We start from the raw sequence: 27,162 nt of genomic DNA on the forward strand, positions 1-27,162 counted from the left end.
GGTATATCTCTCAATCCTTTTCAACTTATTTGTGCTTTTACAGCTAAAGTGTGTTTCCTGTATACAGCAGATAATAGGATTTTGAATTGTCATAGAACCTGATAATCTCTTTTGATCAGAATATTTAGACTATGCACATGTAATGAAATTACTAACTTGTCTGGATTATGTCTACCATTTTCCTATTTTTTAAATGTCTCATCTGTTTTGTTCCTCTGTTCTTCCTGTACTACCATCATTTCTGTCAAATATTTTTGTTTAGTATCCCATTTTAATTCCTTTGTTGATTTTTTAAATGTTATTTTTGTTTTTTTTTTTTTTAGAGATAGGGTCTCATTCTGTTGCTGAGTTGGAGTGAAGTGGCATGATCATAGCTCACTGCAGCCTAAAACTCCTGGGCTCAAGCTATCCTCTCGCCTCAGCCTCTTGAGTAGCAAAGACTACAAGTGTACACCACCACACACGTTTTTTTGTAGAGACAGGGATCTCCTTATGTTGACAAGCAGATCTCAAACTCCTGGCCTCAAGTGATCCTCTGGCCTTGGCCTCTCAAACCACTGGTATTACAGGCATGAGCCACACTGTACCTGGCTGATTTTTGTTATATTCTTGATGGTTAATCTGTGGGACTGCAATATGCTTCAGGAACAAGCAAAGGTGGTCCACTATCACCACTTCCAATCTACTCCATACTGGAGACTCTCACCAGTACAATAAGGCAAGAAAAGACATTAAAGGCATATAGACTGGAAAGAAAGAAATGAAACTATGTTTAACATAGTAGACTGATCCTGCATGTAGAAAATTCTAAGGAATCTACAAATATAAACTACTAGATCTAATAAAAGATTATATCAAGGTCACAGGATATAAGATCAATATGCAAAAACCAACTGTATTTCTATATACTAGCAATGAATAAAATGAAAATGAAATTAAGATACAATTCCATTCATAATCCTATTAAGAAGAATAAAATATTTGGAAATGATTTAACAAAAGTGTAAGACTTATACACTGAAAAATACAAAATATTGCTGAAAGAAATAAAAGATAAATATATGCAGAAGCAAGCCATGTTCATAGGCTGGAAACACAATATAGTTAAGACTGCAATTCTCCCCAAATTAATCTATAGATTCAAATCATTTCCTATCAAAACCCCAACAGGCTTTATGGTATAAATTGACAAGCAAATCCTTAAATGTATATGAATATACAAAAACCTGAAATAGCCAAAGCCATTATAAAAACGAACAAAGTTGTAAGACTTACTGGATTTGAAGTTACAATAAAGCTACAATAATCAAGACAGTCAGGATTGGTACCAAGACAGAAAAATAGTTAAATGAGACAGAACAAATGGTACAGAAAACAAACACACACATTTATAGTTAACTGATTTTCAACAAAGGTACCAAGGCAATTCAATGGGGAAAAAAACAGCCTTTTCAATAAACCATGCTAGGTAAAATGAATATGCAAATATCCATATGCAAAAATATATATATACAAATAAAACAAAAAATTAACTCACAATGGATCACAGACCAAAATGTAAGAACTAAATTTTAAAACTTCTAGAAAAAACTGTAAGATGAAATAATCGTGAGGTTGAAGATTTCTTAGCTATGACACCAAAAGCTCTATTCTCAAAAATAAACCTTAAAGTAGATATCATCAATATTAAAGTTTTATGCTTCAAAAGACACTATTAAGAAGTCACAGACTGGCTGGGCATGGTGGCACACGCCTGTAATCCCAGCACTTTGGGAGGCTGAGGTGGGCAGATCACTTGAGGTCAGGAGTTTGAGGCCAGCCTGGCCAACAGGGTGCAACCCCCATCTCTACTAAAAATAGAAAAATTAGCCAGGCGTAGTAGTGGGCATTTGCAATCCCAGCTACTTGGGAGGCTGAGGCAGGAGAATTGCTTGACCCCGGGAGGCAGAGGTTGCAGTGAGCTGAGATCACGCCACTGTACTCCAACCTGCGGAGCAGAGCAAGACTCTGTCTCAAAAAAAAAAAAAAAAAAAGCCACAGACTGAGAGAAATTATATGAAAACTACATATATGACATAGAACTTGGATCCAAAATAGATACATTCTTACAATTTGATAAGACAGTACAATTTAAAAATGGAGAAAATGTCTGAATAGACATTTCACCAAAGAAGATACAGGAATGTCTAGTAAGCACATAAAAAGACCCCCTACATCACTCATCACTACGGAACTACAAATTAACATCACAGTAAGACACTGTTAAATATACACCAGAATGGCAAATAATATAAAAGACTGTCAATACCAAGTGGTGGTCAGAATGTAAAATGGTACAGTCATTTTATAAACAATTTGGTCTTTTCCCAAGAAGTTAAACATGTACTTACATAACACAGCAATTCTACTCCTGCATATCTATAATAAAGAAGTGAAAACACATGGCCATATAAAGACTTTTATGTAAGTTTTGATAGAAGCATTTTTGTGACAGCCCCAAATTAAAACTAAAATTTTCAATTTTTTAAATCTTCTGAATGGATAGACAAAATGCAGTATCAACAATTTAAAAAATGGACATGCTAGAATTGATATGTGCTAAAACATGGGTGAGCTATAAAAACATTGTGCTAAATGAAAAAAACTAGATTAAAAAACTATACAACATATTCCATTTACATAAAATAGCAGAAAATTAAATTTTAAGTAAAATACTCTCTCTATATGTAAAATACTCTCTCTCCAGAAAGCCAAACAGTGGTTGTCTGATGAAGAAGGTGTGGAAAGTAGAGATTACAGAGGGGCAACCAGATAAAGGTCATCTATGAACCAGATAAAGGTCATCTATGAAAAATTTAGAGCTAAGATTACAGTTGGTGAAAAACTGAATGAACGCTTCCAACTCCCCACGTCTTCATCCCCAACTACTTTTTTTTTTTTTTTTGAGAGGGAGTCTGGTTCTGTCATCCAGGCTGGAGTGCAGTGGCGCAATCTCCACTCACTGCAACCTCCGCCTCCCAGGTTCAAGCAATTCTCGTGCCTCAGCCTCCCGAGTAGGTGGCTCGGGTACATGCCACCACACCAGGCTAATTTTTGTATTTTTAGTAGAGCCGGGATTTCACCACGTTGACCAGGTTGGTCTCAAACTCCCAACTTCAGGTGATCCACCCGCCTTGGCCTCCCAAAATGCAGGGATTACAGGTGTAAGCCACCATGCCCAGCCCCCAACTACTTTTTATTAATAGATTGACAACAAGGATGTTTGCTCCACTCTGTCACAACAATGTACTATAGTTTTCCCCTAGTACAACAAGGAAAAAGAAATAAAAGGCATTCAGATCAAAATAAGATCTTAATTCAAAAATTCTTATTCAAAAATAAGAAATGAAGCTGTTTATTCACAGATGACAAGATCACTTACGTACAAAAATACTAAAAAATATATAAAACAGCAATTAGAATAAGTGATTTAATAAGGTTGCAAGATGTAAGATCAGCATATACAATATCTCTACACTGAAAACTGCAAAACATCATTGAGAGAAATTAAAGACCTAAATAAATGGAGTGATGTACCTCATTCATGGTTTAAAAGAATCAACTATTAAGATGTTCACTTCTCCCTAAACTGGTTTATAGATTCAGTGCATTCCCAATCAAAACCTCAGCAGGTGTTTTTGTTTTTAATTAACAAACTGATGCTAGAAATCATACGGAACTGCAAAGAACATATGAAAACAAATAACCAAAACAATTTTTACGAAGTTGGAGGATCCATACTGGTAAGTCCTCTGAGCTGGCCACACCATGGTCAAGCCATCGTGACATTCCCACCACCACCGCCCCCAGCCTGTGATAATGTACCCTTGTGAATGTACTTTGTAACATTCCTCCCCGCCCTTGTGAATGTACTTTGTAACATCCTCCCAGCCCTTGAGAATGTACTTTGTAATATCCATCCCCTGCCTGCAAAAAATTGCTCTTAACACCACCGCCTATCTCAAACCTATAAGAACCAATGATAATCCCACCACCTTTCGCTGACTCCTTTCTTGGACTCAGCCCACTTGAACCCAAGTGAATAAACAGCTTTGTTGCTCAAACTAAGCCTGCTCAGGTGGTCACTTATATGGACGTGCGTAACATTTGGTGCCGAACACCCAGGACAGGGGAACTCCTTCGGGAGACCGGTCCCCTGTCCTCACGCTCCCTCCGTGAGGAGATCCACCTATGACCCTGGGTCATCAGACCAGCCAGTCCAAGGACCATCTCACCAATTTCAAATCGGTAAGCGGTTCTTCACACTCGGGTAAGCGGTTTTTTCGCTCTCTACCTAACCTCTCTCGCCTCCCTTCAATCTCTCTCCTTTCAATTTCAGTTTCTCTCCCTTCCTGGTAGAGACAAAAAGGAGACACACTTTATCCGAGCATTTAAAAACTCTGACGTCGGTTACTGACTTGGGAAGACACATCTTCCCTTGGTGTCTGATCACCACAGGGACGCCTGCCTTGATCATTCACCCACATTCCCTTGGTGGCAGGTCAACTGTGGAGATGCCTGCTTTGGCTGCTCATGCCTGCTTTGGCTGCTCACCCACATTACAGCCCAGGACTCAGTCAGGGACGCCTACTGGAAGCCTGGTAGCTGCCCATCTCCATTTCTCCATGTCTCTACCTTCGTCCTTAAATTTACCTTCTCCACTATGGGCAACATTCCGCCATCCATTCCTCCCTCTTCCCCCTTAGCCTGTGTTCTTAAAAACCTAAAACCCCTTCAACTAACACCTGACCTAAAACCTAACTGTCTTACTTTCTTCTGTAATACCACTTGGCCCCAATACAAACTCGACAATAGTTCCAAGTGGCCAGAGAAATGGCACTTTCGATTTGTCTTCTTACAAAACCTAGATAATTTTTGTCAAAAATTGCGCAAATGGTCTGAGGTGCCTTACATCCATGCATTTTTTACACTTCGCTCCCTCCCTAGTCTCTGCTCCCAGTGCGACTCGTCCCAGATTTTCCTTCTTTCTCTCCCATCTGCTCCTTTCAGTCTCTGCTCCAAGCTCAGAGTCCTCTGAATCCTCCTTTTCCACTGACCCCTCTGACCTCTCTCCTTCTCCCCTGGCCGCACCTTGCAAGGCTGAATCAGGTCCCAATTCTTCGGCAGCCTCTGCTCCCCCACTCTATAACCCTTCCATTACCTCCCCTCCTCACACCTGGTCTGGCTTACAGTTTCGTTTAGCAATTAGCTCTCCCCTACCTGCCCAACAATTTCCTCTTACAGAGGTGGCTGGAGCTGAAGGCATAGTCAGGGTACGTGTTCCCTTTTCTCTATCAGACCTTTCCCAAATCAGCCAGCGTTTAGGGTCTTTCTCATCAGACTCCACTAAACATATACAGGAATTCCAATATCTAACTCAGTCCTACAATTTAACCTGGAGTGACTTAAATGGAGTCACTCCATTTAAATGGAGAGGTCGTCCTGACCTCTACCCTCTCCTCAGATGAACAAGAAAGAGTTTACTTTCCAGCCCAGTCCTACGCAGATACCCGCCGGCTTCATGAGCCAGGCTTCCAAGAGGGCACCAGGGCAGTTCCCCGAGAGGATTCCCATTGGCAATACCAGTCGGACTCCCCAGGTATAGCTAGGCAAGATTACACAGTCTCCTGCCTAGTCAAGTGGCTCAAAAAGGCAGCATACAAAGTTGTTAATTATCACAGGCTAAAGGAAACTACCCACGGTAAAGATGAAAACCCAGCCCAGTTCATGGCCCACTTAGCAGCTACCCTTAGACACTTTACAGCCCTAGACCCAGAGGGGCCAGAAGGCCACCTTATCCTTAATATGCATTTTATCACCCAATCCACTCCTGACATTAGGAAAAAATTCCAAAAGTTGGATTCTGGCCCTTAAACCCCACAACAGGATTTACACAATCTCACCTTCAAGGTGTTCAATAACAGAGAAGAAGCCACCAAGCAGCAGCGTATCTCTAAATTACAGCTACTTGCCTTCACTGTAAGACAACCCACAACCATGTCTCCAGCATACAAAACCTTCAGAACATCCAAGCCACAGCTCCCATGGGCTCCATCAAAACCTCCTCATGGACCTTGCTTCAAATGCCAAAAGCCTGGCCACTGGGCCTCAGAATGCCCGCAGCCCAGGATTCCTTCTAAGCTGTGCCCTATCTGTGCGGGTCCCCACTGGAAGTCAGATTGTCCAATTCACATCGCCGCTGCTCCTAAAGCTCCTGGAGCTCAAACCCAATGTTCCTTGGCCAACTCCTTCCCAGATCTCGGCTTAGCGGCTGAAGACTGACGCTGCCCGATCGCCTTGGAAGACCCCTGGACCATCATGGATGCCGAGCTTCAGGTAACTCTTACAGTGGAGGGTAAGTCCATTCCCTGTTTAATCAATACGGGGGCTACCCACTCCACATTACCTTCTTTTCAAGGGCCTGTTTTCCTTGCCTCCATAACTGTTGTGGGTATTGACAGCCAGGCTTCAAGACCCCTTAAAACTCCCCAACTCTGGTGCCAACTTGGACAACATTCTTTTATGCACTCTTTTCTAGTTCTCCCCACCTGCCCAGTTCCCTTATTAGGCCGAGACATTTTAACTAAATTATCTGTTTCCCTGACTATTCCTGGACTACAGCCACACCTCATTGCTGCCCTTTTACCCGATTCAAGGCCTCCTTTGAATCCTCCTCTCATGTCTCCCTACCTTAATCCAAAAGTATGGGATACCTCTACTCCCTCCTTGGCGACCAATCAGGCACCCCTTACCATCCCATTAAAACCTAATCACCCTTACCCCGCTCAACACCAGTACCCCATCCCACAACAGGCTTTAAGAGGACTAAAGCCTGTTATCACTCACCTGTTACAGCATGGCCTTTTAAAGCTCACAAATTCTCCTTACAATTCTCCTATCCTACCTGTCCAGAAACCAGACAAATCTTACAGGTTGGTTCAGGATCTTCGCTTTATTAACCAAATTGTCTTACCTATCCAGCCTGTGGTGCCAAACCCATACACTCTCCTATCCTCCATACCTCCCTCCACAACTCATTATTCTGTCCTCGACCTCAAAGATGCTTTCTTCACTATTCCTTTGCACCCCTCATTCCAACCTCTTTTCACTTTCACATGGATTGACCCTGACAGCCACCAATCTCAGCAACCCACCTGGACTGTACTGCCAAGGCTTCAGAGACAGCCCCCATTACTTTAGTCAAGCTCTTTCTCATGATCTACTTTCTTTCCATCCGTTTCTCACCTTATTCAATATATGGACGACCTTCTCCTCTGCAGCCCCTCTTATGAATCTTCCCAACAGGACATCCTCCTGCTCCTTCAACATCTATTCTCAAAGAAGTATCGCGTATCCCCCTCTAAAGCCCAGATTTCTTCCCCATCCATTACCTATCTTGGCATAGTCCTTCATCAAAACACAAGTGCTCTCCCTGCTGTGTCCAGCTAATCTCCGAAACCCCAACCCCTTCTACAAAGCAACAACTCCTTTCCTTCCTAGGCGTGGTTGCATACTTTCGCCTTTGGATACCAGGTTTTGCCATCCTAACTAAACCACTATATAAACTCACAAAGGGAAACCTGACTGACCCCATAGACCCTAAGTCCTTTCCCCATTCTTCTTTTCGTTCCTTAAAGACAGCCCTAGAAACAGCTCCCACATTAGCACTCCCTAACTCATCCCAATCCTTCTTCTTACATATGGCTGAAAAACAAGGCTGTGCGGTCGGAGTTCTCTTACACAGGAATCAGGCCCATGACCTGTAGTCTTCCTATCCAAACAACTTAACCTCACAGTTCTAGGCTGGCCCTCATGTCTACGTGCAGTGGCAGCCACCACTTCAATACTTCTAGAGGCCCTCAAGATCACAAACCATTCCCCACTTACTCTCTACAACTCTCATAACTTTCAAAATCTATTTTTCTCCTCACACTTGAAGCATATACTTTCTGCCCGACTCCTTCAACTATACTCACTATTCATTGACACTCCTACAATTACCATTATTCCTGGCACAGACTTCAACCCGGCCTCTCACCTTATACCTAGCACCAAACCTGAACCTCGTAACTGTATCTCTCTAATCCATATGGCATTCTCCCCATTTCCCCATATTTCCCTCTTTCCTGTTCCTAATCCAGACTGCGCTTGGTTTACTGATGGTAGTTCTTCAAGGCCCAATCGTTAGTCATCGGCAAGGGCAGGCTATGCTGTAGTGTCTTCCACATCTGTCACTGAAGCTTCCTGCCCTGCCCGCTTCCACTACCTCTCAACGTGCCAAACTTATTGCTTTAACCCGGGCTCTCACCCTTGCAAAGGGACTACATGTCAATATCTACACTAATTCCAAGTATGCTTTCCACATCCTACATCACCATGCTGTTATATGGGCAGAAAGAGGTTTTCTCACCACACAAGGGTCCTCCATCATCAACGCTTCCTTAATAAAAATCCTCCTTAAGGCTGCTCTACTGCCCAAGGAAGCCGGAGTCATTCACCGCAAGGGGCATCAAAGGTCACCAGATCCCACTGCTTGAGGCAACGCTTATGCTGACAATGCAGCAAAAGCAGCAGCTAGTATTCCCACATCTGTCCCTCACGACCAGTTTTTTTCCTTCTCATTTATCACTCCCACCTATTCTCCCACTGAAACTATTACTTATCAATCCTTTCCTACTCAAGGCAAATGGTTCTTGGATCAAGGAAAATTCCTCCTTCCTGCCTCACAGGCTCATTCTATCTTATCATTCTTTCATGACCTTTTTCATGTGGGTTACAAGCCAATGGCCCATCTCTTAGAACCTCTCATTTTTTTTCCATCATGGAAATCCATCCTCAAGGAAATTATTTCTCAGGGTTCCATCTGCTACTCTACCACCCCTCAGGGATATCTCAGGCCCCCTCCCTTTCTGACACATCAAGCTCAAGGATCTGTCCCCACACAAGACTGGCAGATTGACTTTACCCATATGCCCCGACTCAAAAAACTAAGATACCTTTTGGTCTGGGTAGATACATTCACTGGATGGGTAGAGGCCCACAGGGTCTGAGAAGGCCACCGCAGTCATTTCTTCCTGTCAGACATAATTCGTCAGTTTGACCTTCCCACCTCTATACAGTCCGATAACGGACCGGCCTTCATTAGTCAGGTCCCTCAAGCAGTCTCCCAGGCCTTCGGCATCCAGTGGAACCTTCATTCCCCCTACCGTCCTAAATCTTCAGGAATGGTAGAAAGAACTAATGGTCTTTTAAAAACACCTCACCAAACTCAGCCTCCAAATTAAAAAAGACTGGACTGTACTTTTACCATTTGCCCTCCTTAGAATTAGAGCCTGTCCTCCAGAAGCTACAGGGTATAGTCCATTTGAACTTTTATATGGATGTACCTTCTTGTTGGGCCCCAATTTCGTGCCAGACACCAGCCCTCTAGGCGACTATCTTCCAGTCCTCCAGCAGGCTAGACAGGAAATTCGCCAGGCTGCTAATCTTCTCTTGTCTACTCCAGATTCCCAGCCATATGAAGACACCCTAGCTGGATGATCAGTTCTTGTTAAGAATCTGACCCCTCAAACTCTATAATCTTGATGGACCAGACCCTACCTAGTCATCTACAGTACCCTAACTGCCGTCCGCCTGCAGGACCCTCCCCAATGGGTTCACCATTCTGGAATAAAGCTGTGTCCATTGGACAGCCAGACTGATCCCTCCTCTTCCTCTTGGAAGTCACGAGTACTCTCCCCTACTTCCCTTAAACTCACTCGCATTTCTGAAGAACAGTAATAACCCTTATGAGCCTAATACATCCTTTCATCCTATTAGGTCTATTTGTCCTTACCCTACTTTTTGCAACATGGCTTTACGCAGTCACCCCCACTACTTGGACTGCACCCCAAAAACTTGTCATCCCTACTATCTTCTGTCTAGTTATACTCCTATTCACCATTCTCAACTACTCGTAAATGCCCTGCCCTTGTTTACACTGCCGGTTTACACTTTTCCTCCAAACCATCGTAACTGATTATCTTCTGGTTTTACCTCAAACCGCCACCCTTAACTCTCTCTTGGAGTGGATAGAAGATCTTCAGTGGCAAGGTACGCTCCAATTCTTCTATCCTGATGAAGTCCTTTTTTTTAACTTTTCTACTCACTCTTATCACTGCCCCTATTCTCCAGTCACTCTCTACCTCTCCCTAGTTACCTCCAGCATACTATCAATTGCACCACTCTCTCCTCACTGCCTCCAATCCTTCTCTAGCAAAGAATTGTTGGCTATGTGTTTCCCTTTCTTCCTGCTCTTACACAGCTGTCCCCACTCTATAGGCTGACTGGGCTACCTCTCTTGTCTCCCGGCACCTCCAAACCTCCTTTAATAGCCCTCATCTTTACCTGCCTGAGGAACTTCTTTACTTTCTAGACAGATTTGGTGAGAACTCCCCAGACATTTCATACCAACAAGCTGCCACACTACTCCGCATCTACTTACGGCACCTTTCTCCTTATGTCAATTCCATCCCCCCATATTTGGACCCCTAACCACACAAACAACTATCCCTGTTGCCACTCCTTTATGCATCTTCCAACAACAGCTTACTGGAATCCCTTTAGGCAAACTTCCACCGTCCAAATGTTCCTTTATTCTTTATCTCCAGAACCCAGTCACGCACATTAACAAATAGATGGGAGCATTCCAACTTCGCATTACTGATAAGCCCTCTATCATTATTGACAAACTAAAAAACATTAGCAGTCACTATTGTTTAAGAAGACACCTACTCTGCATCTCACTCAATCCTTGGCTTCGCTCCCCCTGCTCATCTGACTCTCTGCCCAGCACCTCCTCTTGCTTGCTTATATCCAGCCCCATTGTGTCCGAAATTGGTGGGTTCTTGGTCTCACTGACTTCAAGAATGAAGCCGCGGACCCTCGTAGTGAGTGTTACAGTTCTTAAAGGTGGTGTGTCCAGAGTTTGTTTCTTCTGATGTTCGGACGTGTTCGGAGTTTCTTTCTTCTGGCGGGTTCGTGGTCTCGCTGGCTTCAGGAGTGAAGCTGCAGACCTTCGCGGTGAGTGTTACAGCTCTTACGGCGGCACGTCTGGAGTTGTTCGCTCCTTCCGTCCGGAGTTGTTCATTCCTCCTGGTGGGTTCATGGTCTTGCTGGCCTCAGGAGTGAAGCTGCAGACCTTCCCGGTGAGTGTTAAAGCTCATAAAGGCAGTATGGACCCAAAGAGTGAGCAGCAGCAAGACTTATTGCAAAAAGCAAAAGAACAAAGTTTCCACAGTGTGGAAGGGGACAGGAGCAGGTTGCCTGCTGGCTGGCACAGCCTGCTTTTATTCCCTTATCTGGCCCCACCGACATCCTGCTGATTGGTCCATTTTACAGAGAGCTGATTAGTCCATTTTACAGAGAGCTGATTGGTCCGTTTTGACAGGGTGCTGATTGGTGCGTTTACAATCCCTGAGCTAGACAGAGTGCTGACTGGTGCATTTACAATCCTCTAGCTAGACACAAAAGTTCTCCAAGTCCCCACTACATTAGCTAGACACAGAGCACTGATTGGTGCATTTACAAACCTTGAGCTAGACACAGGGTGCTGACTGGTGCATTTACAATCCTTTAGCTAGAAACAAAAGTTCTCCAAGTCCCCACTAGATAAGCTAGACAAAGAGCACTGACTGGTGCATTTACAAACCTTTAGCTAGACACAGAGTGCTGAATGGTGCATTTACAATCCTTTAGCTAGACATAAAAGTTCTCCACGTACCCACTAGATTAGCTAGATACAGAGTGCTGATTGGCGCATATACAATCCCTGAGCTAGACACAGAGTGCTGATTGGTGCATTTACAATCCTCTAGCTAGACATAAAAGTTCTCCAAGACCCCACCCGACTCAGGAGCCCAGCTGGCTTTGCCTAGTGGACCCAGCACCAGGGCTGCGGGCAGAGCTGCTCGCCAGTCCCAAGCTGCGCGCCTGCACTCCTCAGCCCTTGGGTGGTCGATGGGACCAGGCACCGCAGAGCAGGGGGTGGCACCCATTGGGGAGGCTCGGGCCGCGTGGGAGCCCACTGTGGGGGGGGGGGCTCGGGCATGGCAGGCTGCAGGTCCCCAGCTCTGCCCCATGGAGAGGCAGCTGAGGCCTGGTGAGAATTCGAGTGTGGCATGGGCAGGCCGGCAGTGCTGGGGGAACCGGCGCCTCCTCCACAGCTGCTGGCACGGGTGTTAAGCCCCTTACTGCCCGGGGCCGGCAGCACCAGCCGATCACTCCGAGTGTGGGGCCCACCAAGCCCACGCCCACCCGGAACTCGCGCTGGCCGCACGAGCGCTGAGCACAGCCCCTGTTCCTGCCCACCCCTCTCACTCCACAGCTCCCTACAAGCAGAGGAAGCTGGCTCCAGCCTCAGCCAGCCCTGAGAGGGGCTCCCACCGTGCAGCGGTGGGCTGAAGGGCTCCTCAAGCGTGGCCAGAGCAGATGCTGAGGAGGCGGTGAGAGCAAGAGAGGGCCGCCAGCACATTGTCACCTCTCATGGTGAATAGCAGTGAAAGGTTATTCATAGACACTATGTGTTTTCTCATACACCATGAGAACAGAACCTCTCCCTCTACGCAGTTGCAACATCAGTTCCCATTACAACCTCTAATGGCTGCTGCCCTTGCTGGATCTCTAGGATTTGGGGTGCAGGACTCCTCTTGCAGTACACCCTCTCACCTTTTCACTTTACATTTCCAGTTCTGACTGACACAAGGTCTCTTCTTTTTATGTGCCTCTTCCACCCACATGTGCCTACCCGCCAACTGGAAGGGCACATGTACTCTAGTCTTCCTTACCCCCAAAATCCAGCTTGCAGATGGGAATGAACAACTGCCTGTCTCCCTCATGACACCAACACGACAAAAAGAGTCATCCCAGTAATCCCTTTACTTGTGGATCTAGGACTTTCTGCCTCCACTACTAGACTTGGAACTGGAATAGCAGGCATCTCAACCTCTGTCACAACATTCCGCAGCCTCTCCAATGACTTCTCTGCTAGCATTACAGATATATCACAAACTTTATCTGTCCTCCAAGCTCAGGTTGACTCTTTAGCTGCAGCTGTCCTCTAGAACCGCCGAGGCCTTGATTTACTCACTGCTGAAAAAGGAGGACTCTGTATATTTCTTAATGAAAAGTGTTGTTTTTACTTAAATTAATCTTGCTTGGTATATAACATCAAAAAACTCAAAGACAGAGCTCAAAAACTCACTAATCAGGCAACTAATTACACTGGACCCACCTGGTTACTCTCTAACTGAGTATCCTGGCTTCTTCCAATTGTTAGTCCTCTAATACCTATCTTCCTCCTTCTCTTCTTACTCAGGCCTTGGGTCTTCCGATTAATCTCTCAATTCCTACGAAACTGCATCCAGGCTATCACTAATCATTCTACACAACAAATGCTGCTTTTAACTCTACAATATCACCCCTTACCCCAACATCTTACTTCAGTCTAATCTCTCCCACTTAGGTTCCCGCGCCGCCCCTAATCCAGCTCAAAGCAGCCCTGAGAAACTTCACCCATCACCCCTCCATACCGCCCCCAAAATTTTCACCCCAAGTTTTCACTACTCTTTTTCATTTTATTTCTTCATTATTAACATAAAAAGACAGGAATGTAAGGTCCTCTGAGCTGGGCACACCATGGTCAAGTCATGGTGACATTCCCCCAGTGCTTGTGATAATGTACTTGGTGATATTCCCCATCCTTGCAAATGTACTTTGTTAACATTCCTCCCTGCCCTTGTGAATGTACTTTGTAACATTCCTCCCCACCAACCCTTGTGACAATACACCCTCCCTGCCCTTGTGAAAGTATGTTACTTTGTAACATCCTCCTCACCCTTGTGAATGTATTTTGTAACATCCTCCCAGCTCTTGAGAATGTACTTTGTAATATCCATCCCCTGCCAGCAAAAAATTGCTCCTAACTCCACCACCTATCCCAAACCTATAAGAACCAATGATAATCCCACCACCATTCACTGACTCCTTTCCCAGACTCAGCCTACCTGCATCCAAGTGAATAAACAGCCTTGTTGCTCACACTAAGCCTGCTCAGATGGTCTCTTATATGGATGCAGGTAACACATACCACCTGATTTCATGATTTATTATAAAGCTACAGTAATCACGATAATGTGGTATGGTATCAAGATAGAAAAATAAGTGAAACAAAAAGTTGGGAAATATACCCACAAATACACCGTCAATTAAATTCTAATAAAGGTGCAAAGGCAATCCAGAAGAGAAAAAATATTTTCATCAACAAATGGTGCTGGAACAATTGAGGATGCACAGGCAAAAAGATAAAATTAGATCCACACCTCATATCATATACAAAAATTGGTTTAAATAGATCACACACCTAAATAGATCATAGTAAAAGCTAAAACTGTAAAACTTCCAGAAAAAAAAATTAAGAAAATTATTTGCAACCTTGGGTTAATAGCAGATTTTACATATGACCCCCAAAACATAGTCCATTCAGGGAAAAAAATGATAAACTTAACATCAAAATTAAGTACTTCTGCTCTTTGAAACACAATTAAGAGGGAAAATACAATGCACAGATAGGGAGAAAATATTTGCAAATTATATCCCTGTTAAAGGACTTACATATAGCATACAAGAACTTTTGAAGCACATACAGAACTTTTGAAGCACAAAATAAGAATTTTATTATCAAAAATGGGTCAAAGGCTCAGAGACACTTCATAAAAGATATGAACTCTCATAGACTGCCGGTGAGAATGTAAAATGATACAGCTTTGGAGAAGAGTAAGGCACTTTCTTAAAGGTTAAACATGCATCGACCATATAACTTATTGCTAGGTATTTTTCAAAACACATGAAAGTATGTATTCACATAAACACGTACAAAATCTAGCCATCTACTCCTACATATTATGCAGAGAGATGAAAGTATATGACCATATACCTTGTACACGAATGTCCATAACAACATTCTTTGCAAAATAGTCAATAACAGTCAACAACTCAAATGTCCATCAGCAGTTGAATGCTAAACAAATAGTGGAACATCCATATAAACTAACAATAAAATCCTAAACCCCAATCGACTAAATGGACCCCCTCTTGGCCAGGGGCACCCCAGAGAAACCTTGAAAACTGAGTTCCCAGCCATGATGGGAAGGGAGGTCAGACATGCCTTGTTATATCCCCTCCATTGTGAAGTTTAGACACAACTTATGAGTATTAATTGTTTTTTAAAACAGAGATCATAAGACTGACAAAACAGACCCTTTGTGGCAATAAGATGCCAAATTATAAATAAGACCTAAGGCCATGCATGGCAAGGATTAAGTCACACCTGCAGACCAACAATGTCACTGAACAGGTCATTTTATTGTAACTGACTTGGACATAGCATTCTTAACTTAAACATTCCTTTCTGCTGATTCCAAATTTTCGACAGAGCCTTACTCCTTTAACCAATTAAGGTTCTCTGGATCCACTTATAATCTATAACCCCCTGCTTCAAGACATCCTGCCTTTTTGGGCTGAACTAATTGTATCCCTTCCACATACTGATTTGTGTCTTTGCCTCTTAACTCCTGCCTCCCTGAAATATATAAACCCAAACTGTAGCCCAACCACCTTAGGGCCACTTACTCAAGGCTTCCTGAATTTGTCTTTTCCCCTGGCCATGGTTATTCATACTGGCTCAGAATAAATCTCTTTAAAATATTTTACAGAGTTTGGTTTTCCTGTTAACATCCATGAGAGAACACTGCATTAAGAAGAAATGAAATATTGATACACATAACACGGATAAACCTCAAAATAATTTTACTGAGTGCAAGAAGCTGAATGAGAAAAGAGTACATACTGTATGTTTCACCTTACACAAAAATTTTATAACATGTAAACTAATCTACATTGATGAAAAATGAGTAATGGCCTGGGACCAAGGAAGGGAGCAGGGAACTATGAGAGGGAAAGTTTACAAAGTGGCATGAGGAAACTTTTTCTAGTGATAGAGCTTATTATCTTTGTAATACTGGTGGTTTTACATGTGTTTATATATGCCAAAGCTTATCAAACTGTATACTATAAATCATGCTGTTCAGTGTATGTCAGTTATACTTCAATAAAGTTTTAAAAATAAATAAAAATGCAAGTCAAATTAATGGGATAAAATGGTTAACAGACAGCTTGCATCCTGGATGTAGAAAGATTCTTATAGAATAATAATGAAACTGCCTCTGCAAAAGTTATAACCATAAGAAAATTATGACAGTGAAAGAGATCTGATCTAACCAACACCCATCTTGCCTTTAACCTCTAAACTGCCCTCAATCATTCCTTGGCCCCGGCCACCCTAACTTTAGGAAACATTTATAGTTTAAATGATAACTAAACCACTTTTGTAAAGCTAATGAAAGAAAGACCACCAGATTACAAGGAGGAGGAGCTGAATTCTGCTAAGCTGTAGACATAAATGATTACCAGTCATTATTCCAAAAGTCACAAGATTTGCAACTCCCTCAATTACTCCTGCAAGTAACAGTGCTATTGTAGAATTTGAGATTGGCCTATTGAGATGTCTTTTCAGGTTTTTAGCATTTCTGATGATTCATCAGTGGCCACCAGGACCCACAGACCTCCCGCTGACCAGTCCTGTGGCTTCACCCAGAATCCAGATTCCCTGGCCCACCAAACTATCCTTAAAAAATCCTAACCTCCAAATTTTGGGAGAGATGAATTTGAGTAATAACTCCATCTCCCACAGGGCGTGGCCAGCCTTGTGTCAATTAAACTCTTTATTACAATGCCATGGTCTCAGTGAATTGGTTTTGTCTGTACAGATGGGCAGGAAGAATCCACTGGACAGTTACAGTAATAACAGGAGTTTAACAACAGGCACACAAAATTTAAGGGATACTTTATTAAAGAAAAAACAGAAAGCAATGGCCAATAAGCATAAGGGCATAAGGAAAAGTGTTCAACGTCATTATTCATCAAAAACATGAAAATTAAAACTGGCACACACATATGTGGATATTTGATTTACATAAAAGGTGGCACTAAATGAGTGAGAAAAGGACATCTAGGTATCCCTATGGAAAACGACGCAACATTATACCATACCCAAAACTCAATTCCAGGTAGACTACAGATTTAACTGTGAAAGGAAAACAAGAAAAGTTCTAGAAAATAAGAAAAAAAAAAACTATACATACATACATACATACATACATACATACATATCTCCATGGCCTTGTGAAAGCAAAGTATCTTGAGCCTCCCAAATCACTAAGCTAAAGGGAAAAGTCAAGCTGGAAACTGCTTAGGGCAAAGCTGCCTCCCATTCTGTTCAAAGTCACCCCTCTGCTCACTGAGATAAATGCATACCTGATTGCCTCCTTCGGAGCGGCTAATCAGAAACTCAAAAAAAAAAAAAAAACAAAAATGCAACCAGCTGGGCACAGTGGCTCACACCTGTAATCCCAGCATTTTGGGAGGCCGAGGTGGATGGATCACCTGAGGTCACGAGTTCGAGACTAGCCTGGCCAAGATGGTGAAACCCCGTCTCTACTAAAAATATAAAAATTAGCTGGGTGTGGTGGCGGGCACCTGTAATCCCAGCTACTGGGGAGGCTGAGGCAGGAGAATAGCTTGAACCCATGAGGTGGAGGGTGCAGTGAGCCGAGATCACGCCATTGCACCCCAGCCTGGGCGGCAAGAGCGAAACTCCGTCCCCAAAAAACAAACAAAAAAAGCAACCATTTGTCTCTTATCTACCTATGACCTGGAAGCCCCCTCTCTGTTTCAAGTAGTCCTGCCTTTCCAGACTGAACCAATGCTGATCTTACATATGTTGATTGAGGTCTTATGTCTCCCTAAAATGTATAAAACAAAATTGTGCTCTGACCACCTTGAGCACATGTCATGAGGACCTCCTGAGGCTGTGTCACAGGCACACGTCCTCAGCCTTGGCAAAATAAACTTTCTAAATGAACTGAGACCTGTCTCAGATTTTTGGGGTTCACAACCTCAGAAACAGGAAAGACAAATTTTTCTACATTAGAATTAAGAGCTCATGTTCATCCAAAGACGTTACTAACAGAATGAATACGACAATGAATAAGACAGAGTGGGGAAAAGTATTTCCAACAAAAATAACCAAGCAAGGTTTCTTATTCAGAATATATAAAAAATTTCTACATCTCAAAAACAAAAAGACAACTTATTAGGAAAATGAGGAACAGACCTGAGAAGTCACTTTACAAAAAAGGTCATTCTAGGCTGGGTATGGAGGCTCAAGCCTCTAATCCCAGCACTTTGGGAAGCCAAGACAGGTGGATCACTTGAGGCCAGCAGTGGTGAAACCCTGTCTCTACTAAAAATACAAAATTTAGTTGGGCGTGGTGTCACGCACCTGTGGTCCCATCTACTTGGGAGGCTGAGGCAGGAGAACTGCTTGAACCTGGGAGGTGGAGGTTGCAGTGGGCCAAAATTGTGCCACTGCACTCCAGCCTGGGTGACAAAGTAAGACTCTATCTTAAAAAAAAAAAAGTCATTCTAATGAAAATGTATTCATCAGCAGTCATTAAAATGCAAATCAAAACTATAAAATTGAAAAGAATGACTGAAATTAAGCAGCCAAAAACTTTAAAGTAAAAAGACTTGTATTACTAAGTGTTGGTTAGAATGTGGAACAATGGGAACTCTCACACACCACTGGTGGGTGTGTAAATTAGTGCATCAATTTGGAATGCAACTTGGAATTAACAAAGCTTAATGTAGGCACACCCTGTTGAGACAGTCAAGTGTAAAGGGGTTCCCAGAAAAATTCTAACTGGCCTGCGCACTGGGAGAAGCACACACAGGGGTGGAGCCACAGAAGTCTGTGCCCTTTGCTGTGAGGAAGAGCCTGGCCCCTCCTCTTCCTGCATGGTACCTGGGATTCAATCTGCCAGGTGGGAAGCATACTAGCAGAAACTGGTTTTGCAGAGAATTCTTGTTTCCCCTTTTTCCTTTTTGCCCAATAGATTCCATTATTCTCATCCTTCAAAGTGTCTGTGAGCCTAGTATTTCATGGCTGTGTAACAAGACCCGGCTCTTAGCTGAACTAAAAGGAAGTCCTACAACACTGTGAGCCAACAATTCCTTGTTAAGTATATACAACAGAAATGTATCCACATGTGCATCTAATATACAAAAATGTTCACAGCTGCATTACTTATAATAGCCCTCAACTAAGGTATACATATCCACAGGCCAAAACTCTTCAGAGATACAAGACTGATTAAAATTCAGGAAACTGGTGTTGAGGAAAAGTAAGAGAGTAGATTTAAGAAAAGGCATGGAAGCTGCTTCTAGGTAATGACAATGTTCAATTTCTTGATATGGGTAGTGATTAGACAAACATTCAATGTATAGTAACTCACTAACATGTAGATTTATGTTATCTGCACTTTTCCCCATATTATATTTCACAATAAAAGAGCTAAAACTAGAGAGTTGTTGGAACTCAGAAAACAATACTCCAAAATATGGTGCTTTGGCACGGTGAGTTCTTTAAAGGATATTGAAACGACTCAAAGGCAAAGTCTCTGACCTTCTCTTGCCCCCCTTTCTCCCTCAAAGTGAGTAACAGAAACCTCTTTCCCAAGGTGAGTCATAGAAAGTAGAACTCCTCTTCCCCAAAGGAAGCCATAAAACCTAGAAATGTTACTCTCCTTTCTCCCTTGAAAACCCTCATTCCAGAGGGGTCCTGCCCCCTACCTGGAGGGAAGGAATGCTACATAGGCCAAGAAAAATCTGGAAAGGCGTTGCTGGGTTTGCTCCCTCAGTCTGTTTAGAGTAAAGATCTTAGGTCCACAAGGTATTTCCTTATGGACAAATCATGAGGGAGCAATGTAGCTTTTTTTTTTTTTAATTTTTGTAGCTATCTTATTTAGGAACAAAATGGGAGGCAGTTTTGCTTGATGCTGTTCCCAGCTTGACTTTTCTCTTTGACTTAGTGATTTGGGGGTCCTGAGATTTATTTTCCTCTCATAAACTCATTCACACAATTTTTGCTTCCCCTCCCAACAACTCTCAGCTCTGCTGGTTTGGAGGCTTAGTGTACAAAAGAGTATTGCTTCTACCAGTAAACACAACAATGGTTCCACTGAACTAGAGACTTCTACCTAGTCATTAAACCAACAGGCAGCAAAAGAGGTTAGTCTACTGGCCCACGTGACTGATTCCAATTAGCAGAGGAAAAATGGGTTACTGCACAAAATGTAGGCAAGAAAGACTACATCTGGAACTTAGGCCATTCTCTTATGCTCCTGTTAGTATTGCCATGCCCACTATTAAAGATTAATGGGGCCAGGTGCGGTGGCTCACACTGGAGGGTGGCTCACACTGTAATCCCAGCACTTTGGGAGGCCAACGCAGGTGGATCACTTGAGGTCAGGAGGTCGAGACCAGCCTGGCCAACATGGTGAAACCTCATCTCTACTAAGAATACAAAAATTAGCCGGATGTGGTGGTGCACACCTACAGTCCTAGCTACTTGGGATGCTGAAGCAGAGGGATCACTTGAACCTGGGAGGCAGAGGTTGAGGTGAGCCGAGACTGAGCCACCGCACTCCAGCCTGGGCAACAGAGTGAGACTCCGTCTTAAAAAACAACAACAACAAAAAAAACAATAAAGATTGATGGAAAACAGCCAGGCGAGGCGGCTCACACCTGTAATCCTAGCACTCTGGGAGGCCAAGGGAGGCAGATCACTTGAGGTCAGGAGTTTAAGACCAGCCTGGCCAACATGGTACCCCGTCTCCACAAAAAGTATAAAAATTAGCCGGGCATGGTGGTGCATGCCTGTAATCCCAGCTACTTGGGAGACTGAGACAGGAGAATTGCCAGAACCCGGGAGGCAGAGATTGCAGTGTACTGGGATCACATCACTGCATTCCAACCTGGGTGACAGAGTGAGACTCTGTCTTAAAAAAAAAAAGGTTAATGAAAAACTACAGCAACTAAGAAAAAGGCAGGATAGTTGAAGACACATCAAAATTAAAGTTTTGTTCCAATCACAAAGTAAAGGACACAGAACAGCTGAAGTTTTAGTTGAGGCAAGAAATACTGAATGGGTAGTGAAAGACAGAGATATGAACTATAGCCTTGTGTCCCATTATAGAAACAAAGACTGTAGTAAGTAGCTTTTTGCATTTTCTCTTTGCTTACTATATATATGGTATAAGATACTGAAGGTAAACTTTATAAGGTAGTCTTTAGTTAACAGAATATTCAGAGGCACTATGACAGATTACATACAAATATAGCTAGCAATGATTGTTGTTGTGTGTCTCCTTATTTGGGGGAGAGGGTAAGAACTTCATTTGTATAAAGGATAGTTTTGTCTTGTTACGTAGACACAGATTGTTGAATGGAATTTCAAGTGTGTTTAGAAGCATTCATAAGGAAGCTGAGCAGCCAGGGGAGTGGACTGTGACAGTTATTTACTGCCTCTCCAAACATACTGGCTCTCAGCTTCAAATCTACCCTTTATTGCCATACTTTGTGATAAGGATGAGAATTGTGTAAATGTTCTCCTTTGCTAGCTGAAAATGTTACAGTTTTGTCAGCAGAGGGTGCTAGAGTAACACTGCAGTAAGAAAGTCTTTCCTCTGCAATTGGAGGGCTTCTGTTTCCTGTCCCCAGCTTCAGGGGCCATCTGCATCCTGGTAAGGGGGTTCTTCTACGTGCCACTCCTGGTCAGCAGTTCCCTTCCCCTTCCTGCCAGCCTTGACCAGACAACTGTGGACCAGCTCTGTCCCAGAGCAACCCAGTGAATGTCTCTGCTATTTATTGGGCTGCAACTAACATTCTTCAACCAAGTCTCAACTCTAGTCGTGAGGAAGGGGTCTGTCTCCCTTTCAAGTTTGTTTTGTCTTTGGGAACTCGCCCTCAGCTGTAGGGTATTCTGCTTTATCCTTCTTAGTAGCTAATCCCTTGAACTAGTTTAATTTTAAAATTAAACTTTACCTGCTCAGGCCAGGTGCAGTGGCTCATGTCTGTAATCACAGCACTGTAATGCCCAAGGCGGGCAGATCACTTGAGGTCAGGAGCCTGAGACCAGTCTAGCCAACATGGTGAAACCCTGTCTTTACTAAAAATACAAAAATTAGCTGGGCGTGGTGGCACACACCTGTAATCCCAGCTATTCGGAAGGCTAAGGCAGGAGAATTGCTTGAACCCAGAAGGCGCAGGTTGCAGTGAGCCAAGATCGTGCCACTGCCCTCCAGCCTGGGCAACAGCGACTCTGTCTCAAATTTAAAAAATCATAATAATAAAAAAATCAAACTTCACTTGTTCCAATTACGGTATGGTTTCTGTATTCTGACTGAAGAAGCCAAAAATTACTTGATGCTTAATATATGCTAAGCATTATTCCAGGTAGTTTGTTATAGTAACTCACAAATCCTAAAAATGAACCTACAATAGCCTATTATAAATCTTTCACACAAAAGATACAAATTCCCTAACCAGTATTATTCTTTAGAATAAAGATTAAACTTCCATAATCATGTTTCCTGTGAAGTTTATGATTACATTAATGCATACCATGATTTTTCTAAAATCTCAAACATTCTGATTATTTACTTAAAAAGATAAACTTCATTGTCTTGATCACAAACTAGTAGTGAATTATTGCAGTTGATTAAGGGCTATTAAAAGTCCTCATAACAAAGATCTTGACCATTCAGAACAGCAGGAGTGTTCAACAGAAAAATACTAATAATCTTAAAATATAACCATAGGCAATATCAATCCAGCATATTCAGTTCTCAGGGACTAACAATACAAATTCATTAATGTGAGTTTCACAAATACAGGGAAAAGGAACAATGGCCAAAAAGCTCAAAAAAACCAAGAACTACTATATATTTATAAATACAGTCAACTATATGTGTTATTCAACTGGTCAATTAGCACATTTCATTTAACCAAAGGCCAATGATGTAAAGTTTCAGGAGTCAAGGCATGACTTCTAAAATGATATTTAAATTGAGATGTCCCATATCCTGATATTTATGTTAAATAGTTATGCCACTAAATTAACTACAATTGGAAGTCTTACTTTAAAAGCCTAGAAATTTCTTCTCAACATTTTGGGAAAAAAGTCACAAAAAGTTACATTTTTATGTCACTAAAGCATACGTTGAGGCCCTAAAATCTTAATAATTACTAACAGAATTCCACAACTGACCTTCTTTCTACCACCCTTCTCTTTTACCTAATAGTTAAAATAGTTAACGATTACTTCTAACAGCCAGGCACTGTTCTAAGAGCTTTACGTAGAGTAAGTCATTTATTTCTCAGAACTAGCTTATGCTATGAAAGAGGTTGTATTATTATGCTCATTTTACAAATGAGCAAAGTAAGGCACAAAGAAATTAAGTAATCTGCCCAAGAAATAGTAGAGCAGATATGAACTCATGAAGTCTGGCTCCAGAGTGTGAACCCTTATAGACTTCTGTTGAGAGCATTTGTAGTAGTTTCCTAACACCTCATGACAATACTTAAGTAAGTACCATTATTATTCCCATTTGTCAGCCAAGAAAACTAAAATTTGTCCAAAGTCACATAACTAGTGATGGAATCAGAATTTTAATCTAGTTGATTTACTCCAAAAACCAATTTCTTAACTATTATATCACCTCTCTACACCCAATAACAGCAATGAATCAAAAACCAATTAGATAAATCAGATCAAATCGTACATAAAACTAATTTTTTTTTTCTTTGGAGATGGAGTTTCGCTCTTGTTGCCCAGGCTGGAGTGTAATGGCGTGGTCTCAGCTCACGGCAACCTCCATCTCCCAGGTTCAAGCGAGTCTCCTGCCTCAGCCTCCTGAGTAGCTGGAATTACAGGTATGTGCCACCACACCTAGCTAATTTTTTATTTTAATAGAGACGGGGTTTCTCCACATTGGTCAGACTAGTCTTGAACTCCCGACCTCAGGTGATCCGCCCGCATCAGTCTCCCAAAGTGCTGGGATTACAGGTGTGAGCCACCGTGCCCAGCCCCATAAAACTAATTTTCAGACAGGAAGAAGTTATCACATCATGGTGTAAGCTTACAGATTATACCCTCAGAAATAACAAAAGATTAACTGATTCCTGCCAAGTATTTCCAATGGTGCCAACAAGCAAAGACATTTAAAAGATGTATCACTTACTGAAAGAAAATATACATCCTATACAAAATAGTTTAACATTAACTTTGCCTGCCATATAGCAAATGTAAACGTACCTGCAAGGAGGCAAGACCATGGAGCCTTTCACAAGCACAGATCCAGAAAGCAGGATATACCAACATCTGGCAATCGTTTCTGAACTGTTTAAATAAATAAGTAAATAAATGAGCAAAACAACACACATGTTCATATGTATATGAATTCAATATGAAATATATTCTGATAATAGTACAAATAATTAAAAATGAAGTAACACTACCTGGAAATTTGGAATATTTTGCCTGTTGCCTAAGGTTTTATACAGACCACGTTTATGTGAAATAAAAGTATAATCACTATCTTAACATACATACTATAAAACACCAATACTTAAAGTGAATAAAGTATTTTAGAAATACATTTTAGCAAAAAACAACAATCATTGTTTATACTGTTCCTTGAAATAAATTTCAGTTTAATTAAAGCTTTAAAGCTAAGAAAGCAATTAAGAAACATGTTTCCTAGAAAAAAAGAAAACAGAAGAATTGTATCACACTTGTAGAAGAAAATAACATTTAATTCTGAAGTATATTAACACATACAAGTTAAAACTCGAATACAACAAAAAGATGAACAGAAAATAATTTTCAAATGTGATACGATTAAAGATAATACCTGTAATAGGTATCAGTACTCACAGAAATGCATTACTATTTCAAGTAGTAAATGAACAGAAGATTAAAACAGACAATTCTTAACAGCTACACAGAACACAGAGTCACTAGTAAACAGAAAATGCAAATGAAAACAACTCTAAAATACTAACCAAATCCACATATAGTATCCATTTTACAGGGGCTGTGATAAAAATTTATTCACTGCTTACTAATACTACAAATCAAAATCACCAAAACCCTTTTTCCAAATCAATATAGGAATCTTCAGCACAAGCCACAAGGATGTCATAACATTTAGCTCCACAATGTTATCCCAAGGAATTTACCACAGGGAAATCATTCTTATTCTTCACAACAAAGTTTCAGATCAAGTTTTTCTCACTGCCTATGTTTTCTAATTTTGCTATAATTATATGTGCAATAATAGAAATACAAATTATTAGTAATAGTGGGGCACTGCTACAAAGATACCTGAAAATGTAGAAGTGACTTTGGAACTGGGTAACGGGCAGAGGCTGGAATGGTTTGGAGGACTCAGAAAAAGACAGAAAAGATGTGGAAAAGTTTGGAACTTCCTAGAGACTTGTTGAATGCTTTTGACCAAAATACTGATAAGTGATATAAACAATTAAGTCCAGGCTGAGGTGATCTCAGATGGAGATGAGGAACTTACTGGAAACTGGAGTAAAGGTCACTCTTGCTATGCTTTAGCAATGAGACTGGTGGCATTTTGCCCCTGCCCTACAGATCTATGGAACTTAGAACTTGAGACATGATTTAGGGTATCTGGGAGAAGAAATTTCTAAGCAGCAAAGCATTCAAGAGGTGATCCGATTGTTTCTAAAAGTGTACGTTCATATGCATGAACAAAGAGATTATCTGAAACTGGAACTTATATTTTAAAGGGAAGCAGAGCATAAAAGTTTAGAAAATTTGCAGCCTGATAATGTGGTAGGAAAGAAAACCCCATTCTCTGGGGAGAAATTCAAGCCCGCTGCAGAAATGTGCACAAAAGGAGCCAAATGTTAATAGCGAACACAATGGGGAAAATGTTTCCAGGGCATTTCAGAGTCTTTCAAGGCAGCCCCTCCTATCACAGGCCCAGAGGCCAACCAAAAATGATTCATGGGCTGGGCCCAGGACCCTGCTACTCTGTGTAGCCTCAGGACATGGTGTCCTGCATCCCAGATGCTCCAGCTCCATCCGGGGACAGATTTACCGCATGCTGTTCTCATGATAGTGAGCTCTCACAAGATTTGCTAGTTTAAATCTGTGTGGCCAAAAGGGGCCAACAGTATAGCTCAAGCCATTGAATCAGAGGCTGCAAGCCTCAAGCCTTGGCGGCTTCCACATGGTGTTGGGCCTGCGGGTACGCAGAGGTCAAAAGTTGAGGTTTGGGAATCTCTGCCCAGATTTCAGAGGATGTATGGAAATGCCTGGATGTCCAGGAAGAAGTCTGCTGTAGAGGCAGAGCCCTCATGGAGAACCTCCACTAGGGCAGTGCAGAGGGAAAATGTGGGGTTGGAGCCCCCACACAGAGTCCCCACTGGGGCACTATCTAGTGGAGCTGCAAAAAGGGGGCCATTGTCCTTCAGACCCCAGAATGGTAGAACCACAGTTTGCACTAGGAGCCTAGAAAAGCCACAGGCACTCAATGCCAGCCCATGAAGGTAGCCACAGGGGCTGTACCCTGCAGAGCCACAGGGGCAGAGCTGCTCAAGGCCTTGGGAGCCTACCACTTGCCTCAGGGTGCCCTGGATGTGAGATATGGAGTCAACGGAGATTATTTGGAAGCTTTAAGATTTAATGACTGCCCTGCTGGGTTTCGGACTAGCATGGGACCTGTAGCCCCTTTATTTTGGCCAATTTCTACCATTTGGAACAGGAGCATTTACCCCATGCCTGTACCTCCATTGTATTTTGGAAGTAACTAACTTGTTTTTGATTTTACAGGCTCATAGGTGGAAGGGACTTCCCATGTCTCAGATGAGACTTTGGACTTGGACTTTTAAGTTAATGCTGGATTGAGTTAAGACTTTGGGGGGCTGCTGGGAAGGCATGATTGGTTTTCAAATGTGAGAAGGACATGAGATTTGGGAGGGGCCAGTGGTGGAATAATATGGTTTGGCTCTATGTCCCCACTCAAATCTCATGTTGAATTGTAATCCTCATGTGTCAGGGGAGGGACCTGGTGGGAGGCGACTGGATCATGG

The 27,162-nt window shown here is 42.3% G+C and overlaps 1 protein-coding gene across 8 annotated transcripts in view; it reads right to left on the reverse strand.

Moving 5' to 3' along the window:
* The window catches only part of RAPGEF6 (Rap guanine nucleotide exchange factor 6), a 215,353-nt gene that overhangs the window by 144,548 nt on the left and 43,643 nt on the right, over positions 1-27,162 (reverse strand). For all 8 annotated transcript variants that reach the window (XM_003829321.7, XM_003829323.6, XM_003829322.6 and 5 more), the window contains one exon: positions 24,350-24,433. In XM_003829321.7, the coding sequence (XP_003829369.1) occupies positions 24,350-24,433 (84 nt within the window). The remainder of the gene's footprint in view (positions 1-24,349; positions 24,434-27,162) is intronic.

This window comes from Pan paniscus, chromosome 4, assembly GCF_029289425.2.
Source record: "Pan paniscus chromosome 4, NHGRI_mPanPan1-v2.0_pri, whole genome shotgun sequence".
In the NCBI taxonomy this organism is placed as follows: domain Eukaryota; kingdom Metazoa; phylum Chordata; class Mammalia; order Primates; family Hominidae; genus Pan; species Pan paniscus.